Raw genomic sequence first — 18,207 nt, 5'->3', positions numbered from 1 at the left:
CTGACAATGGGCAACACAGTTGGGCTGGCATCCTCTGTGCTTGCTGGCCGCTGTGGGTTGGTGGGCACGTTGAGTGCCTACAGGAAGGCAGTACTTTATGCCATGGAACTGTCTGCATAAAATGGTTCTCATGGCGACATTGGACCTCTGTGTATTTTCCACATTAAAAGAACTGTAGCATGTCTGTGTGTGTGTGTGTGTGTGCATGTGTTAAAGACTTAGGAAAATTCTGAAGCCAAACAAAAAATTGGATCACATGATAAAATATGAATAAGCTTCAAAAACATGACACTGTGTAAGAAACCGGACCTAAATGGCCACAGTTGTACAAACCCATGTGCTTGAAATACACTGAATAGGCAATTCCATGAGGATGAAAGAGTGAGGAATGTGGAATTAAAAGTGACTGATTAAGGAACACTAGGTGTCTTTGTAGGGAGATAAAATATAAAATCTTCTGGATTAGATAGTGATGATGGCTACACAACTATAGAGATAGGCAATCATTAAATATAGTGCTCAAAGGAGACTTTTTGGTATATGATATATATCTCAACTTAAAATGATTAATTTGATTTTTTTCAAAAATAACAAAACCCATGTATTATCCTCAGTGCTTTATTTGGTTCTCACTCTAAGCTCTGTAGACATAAACAAAGGTGCCTGTGTCTGTGTGTGCATGCTCAGTCGTGTTTGACTCGTTGTGACCCCACGGCCTGCAGATGGCCAGGCTCCTCTTTTCATGGAATTTTCCAGGCAAGAATACTGGAGCGGTGGCTGTTTCCTACTCCAGGATATTTTCCCAATCCTTCACTGTTTCTTCAGAATTTGTCTCCAGAGCAAGGAGTCAGCCACCACCACTCGCCTAGGCTGAGACTCAGGGCACACAGAGGAGTGGGACGCGCTCTGGTGGGAAAGAGGGAAAGCATGTCCTACTCAGAGCTTGTAATGTGGGGAAGCCGGAGACAGGCTGGGAGGAAGAGGGCCGTCCCAGGTGACTGCTTAGATGACAGATTTGGTTTCCCCCATTTGGTACTAAATTGAAAGGAAGGAAAATAAGAAAGGTGGCAGTCACTGACCACGCACTGAATCCTGGAGCACATTGCTGCAGGGGCTGGGGTCTGGCTTTCCAGGTCGGCTGTTGCAGGGCAGGGCCTCATGGCTGGAAGGAGAGGTTCCCCAACTTCACAGTGTATGAAGAAAGTTCTTCATTTCAATATCCTTCTCTGGTCGTCTTCAATTGGATACTCTGTGGATAAACTTGAAACTGTTTCTTAAATTAACTGCAAACAGAGGTAATAATTACATTATTGTTGAGTTACAATGATAATGGTGATTTTCACTATAATTAATTTCGAGATTTCTCACTGAATACCTACATTACAGTACATATATTAACAAGAATCAGGCCATCTGGTCGACCTCGCCACAGTAGCCACCAATCTGTTGGCTTTGTGATCCTCACACAGATGTATCCGCGTCTCATACCCGGGAAACACAGCGCCTCCACACAGACACCATCCTTTCCACTCCTGAGCCCGAGGAGAATAGAAGGGACGCCGGGCGCCCCTCGAATAGATGCAGCCCGACGCGCAGGAAACCCATCTGCGGAGTCCTGAGCACGTCACCGGGAACCGAGGCCGCCTGGGAGCAGCCTCAGCGCCGCGAAGGCAGCGGGACGACCGTTCCCCCAAGGTGGCAAGGAAGCGCTTCCGGGCGCCCTCTGGGGAGGAGGACGGGCGGCCCGTGGTCCCTTGCGGTGCCTCCTGTTCTGGACACCAGGGCCGGCCGTCTCCGGGGAGAGGACACACGTTTGTGAATCGGGACTATCGGTGTCCATGGGGGAGGCTGGGAAGACTGGACATGTCTGCGTGCATCCGTGTGGTCCGCACCTCCGGGCGAGTGGGAAACATCGAGAGGCTGTAACTCCGCGGACGCCGGAGCCATGCCCTTTCCTGCTCGCGCTCAGCTGCCCCGGCGGTGCCCGCGGGCAGAAGGGGCCCCGCGGCGCGCTGGTCCACCGGGCCGGGCAGCGACACCGACCGACACCGACCGACGCCGCCTGCCCTGTCCGCCGACCTGCAGCCCGAATCTCCGGCAACAGCAGGCTCTTCCCGGGTCTCATGACACCGGGAACGTTGCCGCTGTCACCCCAGCCTCTGGAGCTCTGCCCCGGGCTTGGTGGCCGAACCGTAGCCTTCGCGGGAGTCGCCAACGTTCCCCAGGAAGGGACCGGCTCACGGCGGCCGCTGGGTGGCTCCCGACACTGCCCCGGGCGGACCCCTACCCTTGGGAGGCCAGAGCGCAGCGGGGGCCGTTCTTACGCCCGGGACAAGCCGGGCTGGGAGCCGGCTGCCGGCCCGGCAGGGCGCGGAGACCCAGACACCAGACGGGAGGGCGGGAGCTGGGAAGACCTCCCGGGGCAGCTGCGGGAGAAGGCACGCTCCTCAGCTATTCCCGAGGCTGGGACACAGGCGGCCCCAGAGGGCAGACCCTGCTCCCGGGCGGACTTAGGAATTTAGTGAAACTTAGACTGTGGGGACTGTAAAACTGAAACCATGAAATGATTGGGTAAAAACATGTATGAATGATTTTTATTCTGTGGAATAAAAAGAATGGAATCATGATACAACATTAAAAAAAAAAAAAAAAAGTCCAGAAGCTATCAAAGAAATGAATGATAAACAGCCATAAATCCACCTTTTCATATTCCACACGGAAGGTCCAATGATAACAACTCAGCATGGGAGGAACATTTGTGCAAATACTTGTGTACTAAGATTGTTGATATTAGTATCACTCAGTATAAAAATAGAACATTCAGGAAACAGCCATTAAGAGGGATCTAGGAAGGAAATTTGTGTCGGTACTGACTTGGAAAGATCTGTATGATGAATTGTTGGATAAAAATAGCCAAGTTATAGGATTTCCACTGGTGTTAAAGAAAAAATATATACATTTGTACATTTATCTTTAAATGAACTGAGATGGAAAGGCAAATGAATTAGAACAGCTAAAGCAGCTTTATAAAAAGAATACAATCTTTCCCATAGGTTGGCGCCTGGTGCCAGAAAGAAGTGTCTTCAGAAATCAAAAGGAGCCATGCCGCCTGCTTTTCTGCCTCCTCCTCCTGTGGCCTCCAGGCAGGCAACTGGCATCCTAGCCCCTTAAAGTCACTGCTCCACTCAGACAGAAGCAGATCCAAGGAGGGGTTGGTATGACCTTGGCTCTGCAGACTTGGGCTCCTCAGCCTCTTGCCTCATCCTGGGAGCCCCCAGCCAGTCAGTCATCACCCCAGTCTTCCCCACCAGAGGCTACTGGCCCCACTCTGCAGGGGGCAGCCCTTGTCTCTATGAGCTCTGAGCTGTTTTCCCAAAGGAAGGATTTTCCCTTTGCACTGCAGGTATGAAGCAAGGGGATAACTGACTTTTTGCACCTGAACCCATCGCACACTTTGTCCTCACATCTGGCCCCAATTATGCCCATGAGGGTAGAAGAAGGCCATTCCGTTTACATAGGAGGTGTGAATCAACTGGAAGCCTGAGCTTTCACATCTGGAGCTTTCATACACGTTTTGTATGCATTGAGCTCCTGAAGACACAAGACAGAGACAGGGTTAGGCCTCTTAGTGTGGTGTGGCCATTGCTCTCATAAAATATCCAGGGTCTCTAAGCAACACCAGGGTGGCAAGAATAGGGAAGCATGAAATCATTCAAGCCACACACACACACACACACACACACACAAAGGAGGGGCTAAAGCAACCACCTGATCCTAAGGGAAAATGCAACTCTGGAATCAAACATGTCAATGTGTCATGCAGATGTAATATCATGTAAATGACCTGATTTTTTAAAAAATTTTAATTATGAATAAATATTTGATGTCCCTGTGTTTATTCTGAGATTATTGAGACTAAAATAGCCAGATTTACATTACGTAAAAAAGATTTATTTCATTGGGAAAATTTTACTAAAATTTTACATTTCGTCAAGAAAAATTCAGGCAGAGAGTATTGAAAATACCATGTTCCTGTGAGGAACTGTGAGCATGGCCACTACTTTTCTTAGGTCTGAGAGGGCAACGACCAATGTTATAAGATGGACGATGGCAAGGTGACCGCCTGTGACGAGACCGCTGCCCTGAGCCAGAGCGCCTACGTCCTGTTCTACGCCCGGGAGGGTGCGTGGGAAGGGGGCGCTGGGGGAGGGGCAGCGGCCCCCGTCGGGGCTGACCCCACAGACCCCGGGCAGCCTGCAGGAGACGCCAGCGGCAGAGCTCCTGGGTCGGAGGAGTCCCCGGGGGACACAGCGGTCGAAGGGATGAGCTTCGAGCAGTGGAGACGCCTGCAAGAACACAGCCGACCGAAGCCGGCCTTGGAGCTGCGGAAGGTCCAGTCTGCCCTGCCTGCCGGCGCAGTCGTGATTCACCAGTCCAAACACGGAGGAGGGAGAAACCGCACGCCGCCCCAACAGGAGCACGAGCGGCTCGACCGTCCCAGCACGGACACCCCGCCTCCGGGGCCGAAGAACGTCGGCAACGGCCCTTGTGCCAGCGGGAGGGCCAGAGCCACCAAGGGGAAGAACAAGAAGCCGCGGCCGTCTCTGGGGCTGTGGCGGTAGGTCGGCTCTGACGCACATGCGTGCAGACGCCCAGGCACACGCTGTGTGCGGCACGCCCTGTGTGACGCACCAAGAGTTCCGACGAGGAGCGGGTTCCTCTCGGCCGTGTGCGTGATGCAGCCTCCTGGGGAAAAGCGGGGCCTGGAGTGTGCCCGGGGTCTCGGTGTTCACTTGGGACGGGCTCGTGCCTGAGCGGCTGAGCTCTCGAGGGCTGGCTCTGCTGGGAAGTCGCTGGAGAGGATGGGGTGATGGGGTGCATGAGCGGGCCTGGGCACGGTCCGAGGGCCTCCCACTTCTGCGAGGGTGGGAGAGTCCTCTCGGGATGGGACTTTGGGTGTGGGTTTGCCTTTCGTTCCCCGTCTCCGTTCCCTGGCCGCACCGCTGGCCTCGGGTGAGTGACGCGGCCTGGAGACGCCTCACAGAGCGCTCACAGCCAGCCGAGCAAGGAGAAGATCTCGGGAGCCCTTCGGGGGGCAGGGAAGAGCGGGTGCAGGTCCATGAACCGTCTCCTTCCGGCCGGTCAGGCTCTCGAAAATGCCCCAGACGTCGAGAGGCGTCCGGGGAGAAGACGGGCAAGCAGCCTTTATGGGTGTCTGTCCTTGGGAGGCCTCGTGCTACTTGGCGGAGGGTCCGGCAGGAATGAGGCGGGGATGCGCGCGTCCCCGGCACGACGCTCGTCCGCAAAGATCCCTGGGGCTCCATGTCCGGTGCAAGGAGTACGCTGGAGAAGCTCCAAGTGCCAAACAGGAGAAGCGATCCACAAGGCCATGAGCACCGCCACCAGCACCACCAGCACCACCAGCACCAACACGAAGGCCAAGGGGAGAAAGGCAACCCAACCAGTCCCAAAGAAACTTCTCCACCAGCATCGCACCGGTGCCTGAGTGGAGATATGTCGCGCCACGTTCATTTCTGAAAGCAAAGGTCCTCCCCGCACTGAGGAAAGACCCGAGCCTACCCTAGATTGTGATAGCAAGACAACTGGACTTCCGACTCTGCCCGTCCTGTCTGGCAGTCTCATCCAGCTGGGCCCCGGGCAAACGCCTCTGGACGCGAGGAGATGCGGCCGGCCTCCAAAGTGCCTGGGGTGGTGGGGAAGCTGTCCTCCCCTAGCTGCTTTCTCGACTGCCTCATGGGCCCGTGACCCGCTGGAGGGGCACCTGAGGCCCCTTAGCGACCACCTCTCGCGTTTTTCTTTCTTTGGCTTGGCTGATGGCTTCAAACCCCAAACCCTCCATCAAACGGCAGACCGGGAATTTGCGATGGAACATCTCCGACCTCGAGGGCCAACTCTGGCTCCTGACTGCGCTAGTCGGCGTGGCAAGGAACAGAGAACGTTCCGATGGCTTGTTTCCCCCGCATGGCTACCTACGCCGCACCATGCCCTCCGCACGTAGAGAGGACAAAGAATGATGAGCAGTATCTTCCCCCGAGAACACGAGCAAGCGTGCCCTGCACGAGGAAGCGGAGCCACCCACAGTCCGCCCTCATCATCAGCACGCATCTTCCTCCGCCCCATCGTCTCAAATGGACTTACTGCTTGCCCCATCCACACCCTCTGAAGGAGGAGGAGGAGGAGGAGGAGGAGGAGGAGGAGGAGGAGGAGAATGTCGATGGGGGTGGCGTGACACAGGGAATGGGAAGGTGGCCTTATGCTGGGCGAAATCCGTGCAAAAGAGAGAAAAATCCTGGCTGATCTCGTTTCTCTGTGCCATGGGAAGGAGGTAAGAGGACAGCAAGGGTGTGAGCACTTGGATCATAAAGCACAAAGTGGTAGGCTCCTAGGATGGGATGGGGGGAGCGGGAGGTGGGAGGGGTGCAATAGGCTAAGGAAGTAAACGGGGTCAGGGCCCTTCTTTCCTAGTAAGGACCAACGGAATCAACACTCCAGCTATGGTAAACCTGTGGACGGTCAAACCCCCATAGTCCTGGAAGGCAAGCATAATGTCCAGGACGGGAGAGCAAACAAACACACGTCACACACCGAGAAGGAAAGCAACAGTCATCCTCCTCCAGGAGGGAAACCTTTTTTATACCTTGAGTTATACCGCATTTTGAGCCCCGGAATTCGAAAGACGACTGTATGAGTCAACTAGTGTATATAAAAGAGAGAAAGAGAATAAAAGCAACAAAAAAATAACAAAATGAACACAAAATTTAAAAAAAAAGTTTAAAAATAAATGGAAAAAAAAAAAAAAACTCAAAAAACCCTAAAACACCAAGCAGGAAAAAAAAAAAAAAAAAGTAAATGATAAAGGAAGAAGGAAAAGGAAGAACAAAGGGCAGCGGAGAGAGAAAAGGAGCTGCAGAAATGAATCCAAAGTTGCAGGAAGCCTATGCCTTTCTAAATGAGCTCGCTTTGGGTCTTGAGCAACGGCCCTGAAGGGAGAAAAGCATATGTGGCACTCTGCTGGCATCTTTTGGTGCTAGGACCCTGAACGCTAGAAGAGTGTCCAGTGAGAACGCATAGAAATTGGGGAGGACCTCGCTGGAGTGCAAAGTTGAGGCAAGGGTTTATTGTTGTCCGGGGAGGGGTTGTCCTCAGGCAGGGGTCTGGGGTCGGGAGACCCCTAAAGGGGAGAGGTTCGGTGGGCAGACATATGTTTCCACACGTGTGTTAGGATGTGAATGGTGAGCCCACGGAAGTCCTGTGCAGCCGGCATTTGTGTGCTGAACTCGGAAGCCCCGCAGTGAATCTCTAGCGGGCAAGGCTGGAAGGCCCAATGCCCCCGAATCATTTGCATCCTGAGCCCTTTGGTCCAGGGGGTCAGGTCGGAAGTGCGTGTGGGGCCTCGTCAAGGGGAATTCCCCGAGGAAAGTGTGGGTGGTTGGATGGCGGGAGTGGGAGTGGGCACGCCCTCGGCCGCCTCAGCCAATGAGGAGCCTGCACGTGCGGGGGTGGGGCTGTGGGGAAGCCCCCAAAGGCCCGAGGGGGCGGGGCCCAGGCCCTTTTCTGGAGCCGGACCGTCTGAGGGAAGGAGGCGTCGGCGTGCAGCTGCAGGTAGGAGATGGAAACCCTCGTGGGCCTTGTGTGCAGAGCCCCGGGGGCTGCTTCTGAGCACGGGGGAGGTGTGTGTCCGTCTCCCTTCGACGTCTTCCCCGGAGGGCAAGGTTGTGGGCCCAGCGCCGCTGGTGCGGATGCCCTTCGGGGACCCTCTGTCCCTGAGGGGCCGTCGCCGGCGCTTGGGCGTCCCCAGCGGGGTGACTTGGCTCCTGGGTCAGCAGGGCTGACGCCTGGCCAGAAAGGCGCCCTGAGTTGGAAGGGGCCGTGGGGGGTGGGGGCTGGGCTTCAGAACCTGGGGAACACCTGCTACGTGAATGCGGCGCTGCAGTGTCTGAGCCACACGCCGCCCCTGGCCAGCTGGATGGTGTCCCAGCAGCACGCCACCCTCTGTCCGGCCCGCAGCGCCTGCACGCTCTGTGCCATGCGAGCTCACGTGACCCGAGCCCTCCTTCACGCGGGAGAGGTGATCCGGCCCCGCAAGGACCTGCTGGCGGGCTTCCACAGACACCAGCAGGAAGATGCCCACGAGTTTCTGATGTTCACTCTGAATGCCATGCAGCAAGGGTGCTTGAGTGCATCCCAGCCGTCGGGCCACGCCTCCGAGGACACCACCGTCATCCGTCAGATCTTCGGCGGGACCTGGAGGTCTCAGATCCAGTGTCTCCGCTGCCTCGGTGTCTCGGACACGTTCGACCCTTATCTGGACATCAGCCTGGATATCACGGCGGCTCAGAGTGTGGAGCAAGCTCTGAGAGAGCTGGTGAAGCCCGAGAAGCTGGACGCGGACAATGCCTATGACTGTGGCGTCTGTCTCCGGAAGGTGCCTGCCACCAAGAGGTTGGCTTTGCACAGCACCTCCCAGGTCCTGGTGCTGGTGCTGAAGCGGTTCACACCGGTGAGCGGGGCCAAAAGGGCTCAGGAGGTGCGCTATCCCCAGTGCTTGGACCTGCAGCCCTACACGTCCGAGCGGAAGGCAGGGCCACTGGGCTACGTGCTCTATGCCGTGCTGGTGCACTCCGGGTGGAGCTGTGAGCGAGGACACTACTTCTGTTACGTCCGAGCGGGCAACGGCCAATGGTATAAGATGGACGATGCCAAGGTGACCGCCTGTGACGAGACCGCTGCCCTGAGCCAGAGCGCCTACGTCCTGTTCTACGCCCGGGAGGGTGCGTGGGAAGGGGGCGCTGGGGGAGGGGCAGCGGCCCCCGTCGGGGCTGACCCCACAGACCCCGGGCAGCCTGCAGGAGACGCCAGCGGCAGAGCTCCTGGGTCGGAGGAGTCCCCGGGGGACACAGCGGTCGAAGGGATGAGCTTCGAGCAGTGGAGACGCCTGCAAGAACACAGCCGACCGAAGCCGGCCTTGGAGCTGCGGAAGGTCCAGTCTGCCCTGCCTGCCGGCGCAGTCGTGATTCACCAGTCCAAACACGGAGGAGGGAGAAACCGCACGCCGCCCCAACAGGAGCACGAGCGGCTCGACCGTCCCAGCACGGACGCCCCGCCTCCGGGGCCGAAGAACGTCGGCAACGGCCCTTGTGCCAGCGGGAGGGCCAGAGCCACCAAGGGGAAGAACAAGAAGCCGCGGCCGTCTCTGGGGCTGTGGCGGTAGGTCGGCTCTGACGCACATGCGTGCAGACGCCCAGGCACACGCTGTGTGCGGCACGCCCTGTGTGACGCACCAAGAGTTCCGACGAGGAGCGGGTTCCTCTCGGCCGTGTGCGTGATGCAGCCTCCTGGGGAAAAGCGGGGCCTGGAGTGTGCCCGGGGTCTCGGTGTTCACTTGGGACGGGCTCGTGCCTGAGCGGCTGAGCTCTCGAGGGCTGGCTCTGCTGGGAAGTCGCTGGAGAGGATGGGGTGATGGGGTGCATGAGCGGGCCTGGGCACGGTCCGAGGGCCTCCCACTTCTGCGAGGGTGGGAGAGTCCTCTCGGGATGGGACTTTGGGTGTGGGTTTGCCTTTCGTTCCCCGTCTCCGTTCCCTGGCCGCACCGCTGGCCTCGGGTGAGTGACGCGGCCTGGAGACGCCTCACAGAGCGCTCACAGCCAGCCGAGCAAGGAGAAGATCTCGGGAGCCCTTCGGGGGGCAGGGAAGAGCGGGTGCAGGTCCATGAACCGTCTCCTTCCGGCCGGTCAGGCTCTCGAAAATGCCCCAGACGTCGAGAGGCGTCCGGGGAGAAGACGGGCAAGCAGCCTTTATGGGTGTCTGTCCTTGGGAGGCCTCGTGCTACTTGGCGGAGGGTCCGGCAGGAATGAGGCGGGGATGCGCGCGTCCCCGGCACGACGCTCGTCCGCAAAGATCCCTGGGGCTCCATGTCCGGTGCAAGGAGTACGCTGGAGAAGCTCCAAGTGCCAAACAGGAGAAGCGATCCACAAGGCCATGAGCACCGCCACCAGCACCACCAGCACCACCAGCACCAACACGAAGGCCAAGGGGAGAAAGGCAACCCAACCAGTCCCAAAGAAACTTCTCCACCAGCATCGCACCGGTGCCTGAGTGGAGATATGTCGCGCCACGTTCATTTCTGAAAGCAAAGGTCCTCCCCGCACTGAGGAAAGACCCGAGCCTACCCTAGATTGTGATAGCAAGACAACTGGACTTCCGACTCTGCCCGTCCTGTCTGGCAGTCTCATCCAGCTGGGCCCCGGGCAAACGCCTCTGGACGCGAGGAGATGCGGCCGGCCTCCAAAGTGCCTGGGGCGGTGGGGAAGCTGTCCTCCCCTAGCTGCTTTCTCGACTGCCTCATGGGCCCGTGACCCGCTGGAGGGGCACCTGAGGCCCCTTAGCGACCACCTCTCGCGTTTTTCTTTCTTTGGCTTGGCTGATGGCTTCAAACCCCAAACCCTCCATCAAACGGCAGACCGGGAATTTGCGATGGAACATCTCCGACCTCGAGGGCCAACTCTGGCTCCTGACTGCGCTAGTCGGCGTGGCAAGGAACAGAGAACGTTCCGATGGCTTGTTTCCCCCGCATGGCTACCTACGCCGCACCATGCCCTCCGCACGTAGAGAGGACAAAGAATGATGAGCAGTATCTTCCCCCGAGAACACGAGCAAGCGTGCCCTGCACGAGGAAGCGGAGCCACCCACAGTCCGCCCTCATCATCAGCACGCATCTTCCTCCGCCCCATCGTCTCAAATGGACTTACTGCTTGCCCCATCCACACCCTCTGAAGGAGGAGGAGGAGGAGGAGGAGGAGGAGGAGGAGGAGGAGGAGGAGAATGTCGATGGGGGTGGCGTGACACAGGGAATGGGAAGGTGGCCTTATGCTGGGCGAAATCCGTGCAAAAGAGAGAAAAATCCTGGCTGATCTCGTTTCTCTGTGCCATGGGAAGGAGGTAAGAGGACAGCAAGGGTGTGAGCACTTGGATCATAAAGCACAAAGCGGTAGGCTCCTAGGATGGGATGGGGGGAGCGGGAGGTGGGAGGGGTGCAATAGGCTAAGGAAGTAAACGGGGTCAGGGCCCTTCTTTCCTAGTAAGGACCAACGGAATCAACACTCCAGCTATGGTAAACCTGTGGACGGTCAAACCCCCATAGTCCTGGAAGGCAAGCATAATGTCCAGGACGGGAGAGCAAACAAACACACGTCACACACCGAGAAGGAAAGCAACAGTCATCCTCCTCCAGGAGGGAAACCTTTTTTATACCTTGAGTTATACCGCATTTTGAGCCCCGGAATTCGAAAGACGACTGTATGAGTCAACTAGTGTATATAAAAGAGAGAAAGAGAATAAAAGCAACAAAAAAATAACAAAATGAACACAAAATTTAAAAAAAAAAGTTTAAAAATAAATGGAAAAAAAAAAAACTCAAAAAACCCTAAAACACCAAGCAGGAAAAAAAAAAAAAAAGTAAATGATAAAGGAAGAAGGAAAAGGAAGAACAAAGGGCAGCGGAGAGAGAAAAGGAGCTGCAGAAATGAATCCAAAGTTGCAGGAAGCCTATGCCTTTCTAAATGAGCTCGCTTTGGGTCTTGAGCAACGGCCCTGAAGGGAGAAAAGCATATGTGGCACTCTGCTGGCATCTTTTGGTGCTAGGACCCTGAACGCTAGAAGAGTGTCCAGTGAGAACGCATAGAAATTGGGGAGGACCTCGCTGGAGCGCAAAGTTGAGGCAAGGGTTTATTGTTGTCCGGGGAGGGGTTGTCCTCAGGCAGGGGTCTGGGGTCGGGAGACCCCTAAAGGGGAGAGGTTCGGTGGGCAGACATATGTTTCCACACGTGTGTTAGGATGTGAATGGTGAGCCCACGGAAGTCCTGTGCAGCCGGCATTTGTGTGCTGAACTCGGAAGCCCCGCAGTGAATCTCTAGCGGGCAAGGCTGGAAGGCCCAATGCCCCCGAATCATTTGCATCCTGAGCCCTTTGGTCCAGGGGGTCAGGTCGGAAGTGCGTGTGGGGCCTCGTCAAGGGGAATTCCCCGAGGAAAGTGTGGGTGGTTGGATGGCGGGAGTGGGAGTGGGCACGCCCTCGGCCGCCTCAGCCAATGAGGAGCCTGCACGTGCGGGGGTGGGGCTGTGGGGAAGCCCCCAAAGGCCCGAGGGGGCGGGGCCCAGGCCCTTTTCTGGAGCCGGACCGTCTGAGGGAAGGAGGCGTCGGCGTGCAGCTGCAGGTAGGAGATGGAAACCCTCGTGGGCCTTGTGTGCAGAGCCCCGGGGGCTGCTTCTGAGCACGGGGGAGGTGTGTGTCCGTCTCCCTTCGACGTCTTCCCCGGAGGGCAAGGTTGTGGGCCCAGCGCCGCTGGTGCGGATGCCCTTCGGGGACCCTCTGTCCCTGAGGGGCCGTCGCCGGCGCTTGGGCGTCCCCAGCGGGGTGACTTGGCTCCTGGGTCAGCAGGGCTGACGCCTGGCCAGAAAGGCGCCCTGAGTTGGAAGGGGCCGTGGGGGGTGGGGGCTGGGCTTCAGAACCTGGGGAACACCTGCTACGTGAATGCGGCGCTGCAGTGTCTGAGCCACACGCCGCCCCTGGCCAGCTGGATGGTGTCCCAGCAGCACGCCACCCTCTGTCCGGCCCGCAGCGCCTGCACGCTCTGTGCCATGCGAGCTCACGTGACCCGAGCCCTCCTTCACGCGGGAGAGGTGATCCGGCCCCGCAAGGACCTGCTGGCGGGCTTCCACAGACACCAGCAGGAAGATGCCCACGAGTTTCTGATGTTCACTCTGAATGCCATGCAGCAAGGGTGCTTGAGTGCATCCCAGCCGTCGGGCCACGCCTCCGAGGACACCACCGTCATCCGTCAGATCTTCGGCGGGACCTGGAGGTCTCAGATCCAGTGTCTCCGCTGCCTCGGTGTCTCGGACACGTTCGACCCTTATCTGGACATCAGCCTGGATATCACGGCGGCTCAGAGTGTGGAGCAAGCTCTGAGAGAGCTGGTGAAGCCCGAGAAGCTGGACGCGGACAATGCCTATGACTGTGGCGTCTGTCTCCGGAAGGTGCCTGCCACCAAGAGGTTGGCTTTGCACAGCACCTCCCAGGTCCTGGTGCTGGTGCTGAAGCGGTTCACACCGGTGAGCGGGGCCAAAAGGGCTCAGGAGGTGCGCTATCCCCAGTGCTTGGACCTGCAGCCCTACACGTCCGAGCGGAAGGCAGGGCCACTGGGCTACGTGCTCTATGCCGTGCTGGTGCACTCCGGGTGGAGCTGTGAGCGAGGACACTACTTCTGTTACGTCCGAGCGGGCAACGGCCAATGGTATAAGATGGACGATGCCAAGGTGACCGCCTGTGACGAGACCGCTGCCCTGAGCCAGAGCGCCTACGTCCTGTTCTACGCCCGGGAGGGTGCGTGGGAAGGGGGCGCTGGGGGAGGGGCAGCGGCCCCCGTCGGGGCTGACCCCACAGACCCCGGGCAGCCTGCAGGAGACGCCAGCGGCAGAGCTCCTGGGTCGGAGGAGTCCCCGGGGGACACAGCGGTCGAAGGGATGAGCTTCGAGCAGTGGAGACGCCTGCAAGAACACAGCCGACCGAAGCCGGCCTTGGAGCTGCGGAAGGTCCAGTCTGCCCTGCCTGCCGGCGCAGTCGTGATTCACCAGTCCAAACACGGAGGAGGGAGAAACCGCACGCCGCCCCAACAGGAGCACGAGCGGCTCGACCGTCCCAGCACGGACGCCCCGCCTCCGGGGCCGAAGAACGTCGGCAACGGCCCTTGTGCCAGCGGGAGGGCCAGAGCCACCAAGGGGAAGAACAAGAAGCCGCGGCCGTCTCTGGGGCTGTGGCGGTAGGTCGGCTCTGACGCACATGCGTGCAGACGCCCAGGCACACGCTGTGTGCGGCACGCCCTGTGTGACGCACCAAGAGTTCCGACGAGGAGCGGGTTCCTCTCGGCCGTGTGCGTGATGCAGCCTCCTGGGGAAAAGCGGGGCCTGGAGTGTGCCCGGGGTCTCGGTGTTCACTTGGGACGGGCTCGTGCCTGAGCGGCTGAGCTCTCGAGGGCTGGCTCTGCTGGGAAGTCGCTGGAGAGGATGGGGTGATGGGGTGCATGAGCGGGCCTGGGCACGGTCCGAGGGCCTCCCACTTCTGCGAGGGTGGGAGAGTCCTCTCGGGATGGGACTTTGGGTGTGGGTTTGCCTTTCGTTCCCCGTCTCCGTTCCCTGGCCGCACCGCTGGCCTCGGGTGAGTGACGCGGCCTGGAGACGCCTCACAGAGCGCTCACAGCCAGCCGAGCAAGGAGAAGATCTCGGGAGCCCTTCGGGGGGCAGGGAAGAGCGGGTGCAGGTCCATGAACCGTCTCCTTCCGGCCGGTCAGGCTCTCGAAAATGCCCCAGACGTCGAGAGGCGTCCGGGGAGAAGACGGGCAAGCAGCCTTTATGGGTGTCTGTCCTTGGGAGGCCTCGTGCTACTTGGCGGAGGGTCCGGCAGGAATGAGGCGGGGATGCGCGCGTCCCCGGCACGACGCTCGTCCGCAAAGATCCCTGGGGCTCCATGTCCGGTGCAAGGAGTACGCTGGAGAAGCTCCAAGTGCCAAACAGGAGAAGCGATCCACAAGGCCATGAGCACCGCCACCAGCACCACCAGCACCACCAGCACCAACACGAAGGCCAAGGGGAGAAAGGCAACCCAACCAGTCCCAAAGAAACTTCTCCACCAGCATCGCACCGGTGCCTGAGTGGAGATATGTCGCGCCACGTTCATTTCTGAAAGCAAAGGTCCTCCCCGCACTGAGGAAAGACCCGAGCCTACCCTAGATTGTGATAGCAAGACAACTGGACTTCCGACTCTGCCCGTCCTGTCTGGCAGTCTCATCCAGCTGGGCCCCGGGCAAACGCCTCTGGACGCGAGGAGATGCGGCCGGCCTCCAAAGTGCCTGGGGCGGTGGGGAAGCTGTCCTCCCCTAGCTGCTTTCTCGACTGCCTCATGGGCCCGTGACCCGCTGGAGGGGCACCTGAGGCCCCTTAGCGACCACCTCTCGCGTTTTTCTTTCTTTGGCTTGGCTGATGGCTTCAAACCCCAAACCCTCCATCAAACGGCAGACCGGGAATTTGCGATGGAACATCTCCGACCTCGAGGGCCAACTCTGGCTCCTGACTGCGCTAGTCGGCGTGGCAAGGAACAGAGAACGTTCCGATGGCTTGTTTCCCCCGCATGGCTACCTACGCCGCACCATGCCCTCCGCACGTAGAGAGGACAAAGAATGATGAGCAGTATCTTCCCCCGAGAACACGAGCAAGCGTGCCCTGCACGAGGAAGCGGAGCCACCCACAGTCCGCCCTCATCATCAGCACGCATCTTCCTCCGCCCCATCGTCTCAAATGGACTTACTGCTTGCCCCATCCACACCCTCTGAAGAAGGAGGAGGAGGAGGAGGAGGAGGAGGAGGAGGAGGAGGAGAATGTCGATGGGGGTGGCGTGACACAGGGAATGGGAAGGTGGCCTTATGCTGGGCGAAATCCGTGCAAAAGAGAGAAAAATCCTGGCTGATCTCGTTTCTCTGTGCCATGGGAAGGAGGTAAGAGGACAGCAAGGGTGTGAGCACTTGGATCATAAAGCACAAAGCGGTAGGCTCCTAGGATGGGATGGGGGGAGCGGGAGGTGGGAGGGGTGCAATAGGCTAAGGAAGTAAACGGGGTCAGGGCCCTTCTTTCCTAGTAAGGACCAACGGAATCAACACTCCAGCTATGGTAAACCTGTGGACGGTCAAACCCCCATAGTCCTGGAAGGCAAGCATAATGTCCAGGACGGGAGAGCAAACAAACACATGTCACACACCGAGAAGGAAAGCAACAGTCATCCTCCTCCAGGAGGGAAACCTTTTTTATACCTTGAGTTATACCGCATTTTGAGCCCCGGAATTCGAAAGACGACTGTATGAGTCAACTAGTGTATATAAAAGAGAGAAAGAGAATAAAAGCAACAAAAAAATAACAAGATGAACACAAAATTTAAAAAAAAAATTTTAAAAATAAATGGAAAAAAAAAAAAAAACTCAAAAAACCCTAAAACACCAAGCAGGAAAAAAAAAAAAAAAAGTAAATGATAAAGGAAGAAGGAAAAGGAAGAACAAAGGGCAGCGGAGAGAGAAAAGGAGCTGCAGAAATGAATCCAAAGTTGCAGGAAGCCTATGCCTTTCTAAATGAGCTCGCTTTGGGTCTTGAGCAACGGCCCTGAAGGGAGAAAAGCATATGTGGCACTCTGCTGGCATCTTTTGGTGCTAGGACCCTGAACGCTAGAAGAGTGTCCAGTGAGAACGCATAGAAATTGGGGAGGACCTCGCTGGAGCGCAAAGATGAGGCAAGGGTTTATTGTTGTCCGGGGAGGGGTTGTCCTCAGGCAGGGGTCTGGGGTCGGGAGACCCCTAAAGGGGAGAGGTTCGGTGGGCAGACATATGTTTCCACACGTGTGTTAGGATGTGAATGGTGAGCCCACGGAAGTCCTGTGCAGCCGGCATTTGTGTGCTGAACTCGGAAGCCCCGCAGTGAATCTCTAGCGGGCAAGGCTGGAAGGCCCAATGCCCCCGAATCATTTGCATCCTGAGCCCTTTGGTCCAGGGGGTCAGGTCGGAAGTGCGTGTGGGGCCTCGTCAAGGGGAATTCCCCGAGGAAAGTGTGGGTGGTTGGATGGCGGGAGTGGGAGTGGGCACGCCCTCGGCCGCCTCAGCCAATGAGGAGCCTGCACGTGCGGGGGTGGGGCTGTGGGGAAGCCCCCAAAGGCCCGAGGGGGCGGGGCCCAGGCCCTTTTCTGGAGCCGGACCGTCTGAGGGAAGGAGGCGTCGGCGTGCAGCTGCAGGTAGGAGATGGAAACCCTCGTGGGCCTTGTGTGCAGAGCCCCGGGGGCTGCTTCTGAGCACGGGGGAGGTGTGTGTCCGTCTCCCTTCGACGTCTTCCCCGGAGGGCAAGGTTGTGGGCCCAGCGCCGCTGGTGCGGATGCCCTTCGGGGACCCTCTGTCCCTGAGGGGCCGTCGCCGGCGCTTGGGCGTCCCCAGCGGGGTGACTTGGCTCCTGGGTCAGCAGGGCTGACGCCTGGCCAGAAAGGCGCCCTGAGTTGGAAGGGGCCGTGGGGGGTGGGGGCTGGGCTTCAGAACCTGGGGAACACCTGCTACGTGAATGCGGCGCTGCAGTGTCTGAGCCACACGCCGCCCCTGGCCAGCTGGATGGTGTCCCAGCAGCACGCCACCCTCTGTCCGGCCCGCAGCGCCTGCACGCTCTGTGCCATGCGAGCTCACGTGACCCGAGCCCTCCTTCACGCGGGAGAGGTGATCCGGCCCCGCAAGGACCTGCTGGCGGGCTTCCACAGACACCAGCAGGAAGATGCCCACGAGTTTCTGATGTTCACTCTGAATGCCATGCAGCAAGGGTGCTTGAGTGCATCCCAGCCGTCGGGCCACGCCTCCGAGGACACCACCGTCATCCGTCAGATCTTCGGCGGGACCTGGAGGTCTCAGATCCAGTGTCTCCGCTGCCTCGGTGTCTCGGACACGTTCGACCCTTATCTGGACATCAGCCTGGATATCACGGCGGCTCAGAGTGTGGAGCAAGCTCTGAGAGAGCTGGTGAAGCCCGAGAAGCTGGACGCGGACAATGCCTATGACTGTGGCGTCTGTCTCCGGAAGGTGCCTGCCACCAAGAGGTTGGCTTTGCACAGCACCTCCCAGGTCCTGGTGCTGGTGCTGAAGCGGTTCACACCGGTGAGCGGGGCCAAAAGGGCTCAGGAGGTGCGCTATCCCCAGTGCTTGGACCTGCAGCCCTACACGTCCGAGCGGAAGGCAGGGCCACTGGGCTACGTGCTCTATGCCGTGCTGGTGCACTCCGGGTGGAGCTGTGAGCGAGGACACTACTTCTGTTACGTCCGAGCGGGCAACGGCCAATGGTATAAGATGGACGATGCCAAGGTGACCGCCTGTGACGAGACCGCTGCCCTGAGCCAGAGCGCCTACGTCCTGTTCTACGCCCGGGAGGGTGCGTGGGAAGGGGGCGCTGGGGGAGGGGCAGCGGCCCCCGTCGGGGCTGACCCCACAGACCCCGGGCAGCCTGCAGGAGACGCCAGCGGCAGAGCTCCTGGGTCGGAGGAGTCCCCGGGGGACACAGCGGTCGAAGGGATGAGCTTCGAGCAGTGGAGACGCCTGCAAGAACACAGCCGACCGAAGCCGGCCTT

At 58.5% G+C, this 18,207-nt stretch overlaps 2 protein-coding genes across 2 annotated transcripts; both read left to right on the top strand.

Moving 5' to 3' along the window:
* The first annotated feature begins 7,468 nt into the window (after positions 1 to 7,468).
* LOC147362178 (ubiquitin carboxyl-terminal hydrolase 17-like protein 6) lies at positions 7,469 to 11,487 on the top strand. The gene has a single exon (XM_086323918.1). It carries the CDS (start codon positions 7,631 to 7,633, stop codon positions 9,230 to 9,232), a length of 1,602 nt encoding a protein of 533 aa, XP_086180044.1. The 5' UTR covers positions 7,469 to 7,630; the 3' UTR covers positions 9,233 to 11,487.
* On the top strand, positions 11,481 to 16,050 carry LOC147362177 (ubiquitin carboxyl-terminal hydrolase 17-like protein 6). Its single transcript, XM_086323919.1, has one exon. The coding sequence runs from the start codon at positions 12,240 to 12,242 to the stop codon at positions 13,839 to 13,841; it is 1,602 nt and encodes a 533-aa protein (XP_086180045.1). The 5' UTR covers positions 11,481 to 12,239; the 3' UTR covers positions 13,842 to 16,050.
* The last annotated feature ends 2,157 nt before the right edge of the window (positions 16,051 to 18,207 follow it).

This window comes from Bos grunniens, chromosome 11 (assembly GCF_055505025.1).
Source record: "Bos grunniens cultivar Pamir isolate PY7600 chromosome 11, Bosgru_T2T1.0, whole genome shotgun sequence".
In the NCBI taxonomy this organism is placed as follows: Eukaryota; Metazoa; Chordata; class Mammalia; order Artiodactyla; family Bovidae; genus Bos; species Bos grunniens.
This window is presented reverse-complemented; position numbering and strand designations above follow the sequence as displayed.

What these genes read in the sequence shown, in the direction of transcription:
- LOC147362177 (XM_086323919.1), top strand. Translation starts at nt 12,240, where the DNA reads ATGGAAACCCTCGTGGGCCTTGTGTGCAGAGCCCCGGGGGCTGCTTCT.
- LOC147362178 (XM_086323918.1), top strand. Translation starts at nt 7,631, where the DNA reads ATGGAAACCCTCGTGGGCCTTGTGTGCAGAGCCCCGGGGGCTGCTTCT.